At 40.6% G+C, this 5822-nt stretch overlaps 1 protein-coding gene across 2 annotated transcripts in view; it reads right to left on the bottom strand.

The window, feature by feature from the left end:
* CACNA2D3 (calcium voltage-gated channel auxiliary subunit alpha2delta 3) overlaps window positions 1–5046 on the bottom strand; it is a 547059-nt gene extending 542013 nt beyond the window's left edge. For both annotated transcript variants that reach the window (XM_072420933.1, XM_072420932.1), the window contains exons 1-2: window positions 3997–5046; window positions 3343–3424 (exon numbers count right to left, since the gene is read on the bottom strand). In XM_072420933.1, coding sequence (XP_072277034.1) covers window positions 3343–3424; window positions 3997–4130 — 216 coding nt within the window. In that variant the 5' untranslated portion in view covers window positions 4131–5046. The remainder of the gene's footprint in view (window positions 1–3342; window positions 3425–3996) is intronic.
* Between the last annotated feature and the right edge of the window lie 776 nt (window positions 5047–5822).

Here is a 5822-nt window from a genome sequence, read left to right on the forward strand (position 1 = left end):
CAACATGTAATCTCAATCACTAAAACCTCATATGACCTTTAATTCATTTAAAATAAATTGATTGAACATTTTGAAACAGTTAACTTTTTCACTTGATCTCTCCAAAAATGTCTCTGTTCAGTCTCTACCTTGTATAGGATGACAACATTCTGTCCCTGTCCCCCAACTGTGCTCCTAAATTCTCACTCCATCACTCAGACTTCCAACGGAGACCACAAGAAGATGTTTCAACATACATCAAGCAATCATGATCTACTATTGTCACCATCAGGAAACCCCCTCTGAGAAATGCCATACAGCCATTACTGAATTGCCTGTAGACAAGGAATGGCTGCAAAGAGGATGAAAGAGATCAAAAGCAATGAGATGCAGCAAAGTATGTAAAAAAGGTAAAACATAATAAATACCATTTTATTCAAAAAGTTTGTTTTAATTAAATTTTGTTTTTTAGCATTTATATTATCCCGAAACTTGCCTGTTCTGACCTAGGCATACTTTTGCTAGTCAAGTTAAAGTATTCTCTTCCGAATTGTATTGTTAGTTTTTGCTTGATAGTGAAGAAATAAAAGAAACCTGTATGACAAACAGAATTTGCCATTGCTAAGTGTAGAATCCAGAACAGTACTACGGATCTTTGCTTCAATGCCCTGAGAGTCATAAATCTAAAACAATCTGGCATCTTGTACGTCTTCCGAATAATATATAGCAGGTCCAGTTAAAAAACTCATGAATGCTTGAACAGATGACAACCTTTAGCCTGCACCTTTAAAACTTGGCAGCTATTTTTAAACTATTTTCTATGTTTATTGTTCTCATGTTCCATGTGTCTCATGACATTATCTACATCTGACTTGCCGGCTCTGTACACCTGCTGGGGACATTACAAAGGGCACCGATCTCCCTGCTGAATTTTCTAATTTATTATATAGGATGAAAAAGTGCAACTGGAGAAGGAAAGGGAAGCACAGAGGCTAGTGTCTTGCTTTCCATGACTATCTGCATGGAGTTTGCATGTTCTGCTTTTGTTGGTGTGGTCAAGGCTCCTCCTACAAACCAAAATGAATGCTGATACGTATATTGGGATTTATCTGTGAGCCCTAGAATTTATGTAAATGGGTTTTACCCTTTGCGAAAGATACGTGTTCATTTACTAAGCTTCTCACTTATCATGGTGAATTATCACTCTGATAGGGAGATTTAACTTCACCAATGAGATTAAGCATTTCTGTCTTCAGCCATCCAATCATGTGCCAGAAAAACTCTTTTTTTGCACAGTGAACTATCACCACATTCTCCAAGCTAATTGAATTAATTCTTGCAAGGTGATAATTCCACCTTAGTAGGCGAACAACCTAACTTCCTTTAGTAAATCAGCTCCAATATGTTATTGCAATATATAAATACAATTGGACTGAATGGATCTTGGAATTATAATAGGGAAATGCTGCTTCTGGACATACCGGAGCTAAGCAAAGCTACTGAATGGCCACCACAAATTCCTCCTAAATTTATTTATACCTGAACCCAAAATTTAAAAATGTTGCTGCACATGTTCCAGGAAATCCTTTTTCATATATTGTTTTATTTAAACTATACCGAGAGTATTCATAGACACACAGCTTAGGACCAAGCCACACTAGCTATTCTTGTCAAGATCTAGCTAACGGAAGAATTACTTTGGAGGACACAACATTCATCTGAATGCTTATATCATTCCCTCACTGATTGGGGGTGATGGCAATCTTACACCAGTGAATTTCTAAGCTGGGGGTGACCCCTTATTTTCATAGCTGGCAAAATAGCAGTCACATACAAAGCAGGTATACGTCTCACTGCATGTTCTAGCAATCTTTTAGCTGGTGAATTCTTGGTGACATTGCACTTACTCAGCTCAGGGACATCATTCTTACTCTTTATGCACACCTGAGTTGGACTACAAGCACCTATACCAAATCGCAGTGCTCAGGCTCATAGTCACCCCATAAAACTGTGATGTTCTGCTGTAACAGGACTTCCCATGTGTCTGCAGGACGTTCTCACATGTTTGCAGGATGAGCACAGTGCAAAAAGAAAAGAATGAATGAAAAAAGGGAAAACTGCACTTATTTACCAAATATAATGCAATCCAAGATTTCTTACCACTCTTGTCGAAACCAAGTATTCTATTGTGAGAATTTATATATACTTGGAATAACAAATTTGTGGGGACTACCATAGAGAATGGAAAAATGTTCATTGCACATTTTGAATTAAACACCAAAAGCATTAAGGAACTCACAGCAAATTTGAAGAAGGGATTGGAGGTAAATGTTTGCTGTAAGGAAGGACAAACCCTGTAGGTTCCATAACCTAGGTTGTAAATAATCTAAGAATGCACAGATATGGGCCAATTTTTGATTTTCATATAGCCAGCCATTTTTTATAATTTCTTCCTATGGAAATGAATGTTCCACCACTTCAATATGTGCTTGATATTATCCATCTCTCTATCCCTAAAAGGCATTTATCAATAATGGTCCTTATATTTTGGTATCAAAAAATTGCCCATTGCAGGCAAGGTACCATGTTAATTAACTCCTAATGCACCAATAAACTAATATTGTCACAAGTGCAAAATAAAAGATGTTAAGCTGCATGTCACAGACTTATCAGCCTGTACAGTTCATCAAAACGGTTTGCGGGGCTTAGACGTAGGCCTTTAATCTTGGAAAAGGTGCAGCTTGTGCCGCCGCACTGATAATCTCTGTTTCACCTTGCTCATTACAGCCTGCAATAATTTCAACTTAGACAGATTCCTTAAGTTTGTACACGACTTCTTTGGGTTATTACCCAGCTGTGCGGCTGAGCGGGGAGATAACCACAGCCCCAGCCTCTTATCTGTAATGATGTAATACATCCGAGCTCTGGGTCGAGATGATTGGGGAATAATGGGATTGGGAGAACTGCGGAGATGACAATACGGCTGTGCCTCCCGACGCCTGTACTGTGCAATCCTCTGACACATACAAGCTGGGGGAATAGGAAAATAAACACTAATACGGTCTTGGAATTAAGTTAGCCATTTCCTCTCTACCAGCTGTTAGTAGATAGGAATGGGAACCCAAATATACAAACCCATGGTGCCCCATGAAAAAAAAATTCCTGGATGCCACTGCTAGACAGTCTGTTCATTTTGTCGGATTTTGCAATTAAGTATAATGGCTTAATTAACCAGTTATTTTTAGATTCAAGGATATAATAAAGGCTGATTGCATGGTGGGAAAACCTCCATCAGACTGTGCTATCGGTCTGGCTCTCCCAAGGCGCGATCAGTAGTGAGCATCACAAACACACAGCGCTTACCTTCTGCAGAAGCTGGGAACCTGAGTACTTAGCAGCTATGGATTTGATCTCCCCACCGAACGCCGAGGCCCAAAGCTTCACCCTAGCAAGAAAGACATAGAGATGTAGAATATCGGCATCACACCGATAGTAACATAACCTTCAAAAAATCTTAGTTAAACGCATCACAAGACCATTAAGCTACTTGCAAAACCAAAGCATTTATGCATCTAGCCCCCAAGAACAAGGTAAGGCCTTTCTTGTCTGTCTCTTGCCTATGCTGCAGTTGTGATCATTTTTAAACTGTAACAAGGAAGATTTTGCTTTAACTCCCTTAGACATTACAATGTTAGCTGTGCTAAGATCCGCTCCATTCACCACCAATTTAATGCCACAACGAACGTGGATAAAAATGACAGTATCAAAAGAACGCCTGCAAAATTGGAAAGCAAGGTCAAAAATTCTACAGCAGGTAAATGATCTAGAGGTGGCAAGGAAAAAAAAAAAAGCCATATTCTGCTCCCCGCCTGACTGCTTTTAATGCGGGAACATTAAAACGGTCCTTGAAAAAAAAAATAGCTGCAGTCTCGCAAACTTGCTTCTCACGAGATAAGTTTACACCACATCCTCAACAAAATACGCAGGGCTGCGAAAAAAAATAGACTTGTCACTTACATAGATAAGGGGATCTGCTGTTCCGATCCAATCGCTGGCTTTAGCGTCGCATGGAAAGCTATCCAGAAGAAAAAGAAAAAGATCCCAAAAGCTAGAGGAATAGTGAAAATGCCTTGCATGGCTCCTTGTCTCATGTCTGTAGAGGTTTGTACAGTATAATGAAAGCGCTGTTAGTGATTTGGCTTCCCTTTTGTAGAGCAGTTTTGGAAGATGCTGATCATTGATCATCCATCGTAAAATGGTCCAGGGGATTCTAGTGGAAGAGTATGAGGAGAAGCCTGCGATGACTTGAAAAGTTGTGTCCTTGGTAACAGGAAGCGTGATGTACCAGCACTGCAGCCTCGTGCGTTGTACTCCTGTACAACTCTGCAGTAAGCGGTGCACTGGAGTTACTTCCCTGACCTACTGCGAGACTGGAGTGCTCTTAGCTGCAAGAAAGCAGACTATTGATTCCAACTGTGCAGTCTGTCCTCTCACAATTACTGCTCACTTTACAAATGGGAAGCTGCCTCCAGGTCTCCTTTATGTTGCCGGTAACCTCAAGCCTTCATCCCATATCAAGTCTAGTGCTGCTTCACTGGAGCAAGAACAGGCATTAATGGAAAAGTGCTGACAAATAGGAAAAAAAAAAAAGAAGGGAACTTGTGCGAGATGGACCAAGCGTATAATATATAATAAAACAAGACTAGAGGAAGAGTTGACAAGGAGAGCAGTTATATGGCAAGTGGATCTTCTCGGAGGGACGGTCGCTCAGTAGTTGCTGAGGAGGGGGGGTGTTGTGTTGACAGCGAGTGAGGATGGTGACGGGGTGGGAGCTGACACAGGGGACAATGAACACCCACCAGAGACTGAGAGTTCCCCCAATTCATTCAGTGCCGTACTGCATAGAAGCTTTTGTTGCGTGAACAGCCAGACTAGATCCAAGCGAGCAGCAGCTTGCTGACCAAGTGGCGGTGAAGCCGTAGATGAGAGGTGAAGCCTCGCTGACATGTCATGTTGGGATCGCAGGCAGTTTTCCAGTGACAAGGACAATCACCCGGCTCGCCTCAATTAAGTCGTACGTAGCCTGTCCCTGTGCATAGAAGCAAGTTTGCATCCTATCACAGCTGCAGCAGCAGCTGCTGCTTACAGAAATCTGGAACTTAAACGCTTATGAATGAAAGGAAAAGAAAGACAGCCTCGCTAGATCAATGCAGGCTAAGTGACTTGAGCCTATGAATAAATTATTAATTTCAGTTTGAGGAGGAATCCCTTTGGTAGACTAAGCATCAGATCTCTTACCAAAAAAAAAACAAAAAAGCTCTAGAGAATTTTTTTATTTTCCGTTATTAATCTAAACACTTATTCCTTTGCTTGTCTGACTCCCTACTCTTCTTTTATTATTGTGCATTCCTTTCAAGGCTTCCATGCTGAGCCTCCATTAATCTAACAGCTCGAAAAATGCCATGATTATTTGCAATTAGCATATTACTACAGTGAGATCTGTTCATATTAGCAAATCATGGATATTATTTAACCCCCTAAAAGACGCTAGTCCCTGCAGCAAAGTTTGGGAGACCTCTCTGAGTTGTAGTGATGGCTGCATACATAGCAGCAGTTACAGAAATCATATGCAAATAGGTGTCCTCATTATAACACATTATTAGCTTACCAGGACGTGAGTCTGCAGATCTGGATAATGCCATTTTCTGGTTCATTTACTGCAGAGGTCAATGACATCAGAGTCAAAGGTCAAAGCAGGGGCAGGAGGGTATTGGAGTTTATAAGCAAGAATTCTAATCGAGACATAAGAATGTGAAAATTAAGACATACACTTTCTTTAAAAG

This window comes from Pyxicephalus adspersus, chromosome 8 (genome assembly GCF_032062135.1).
Source record: "Pyxicephalus adspersus chromosome 8, UCB_Pads_2.0, whole genome shotgun sequence".
In the NCBI taxonomy this organism is placed as follows: domain Eukaryota; kingdom Metazoa; phylum Chordata; class Amphibia; order Anura; family Pyxicephalidae; genus Pyxicephalus; species Pyxicephalus adspersus.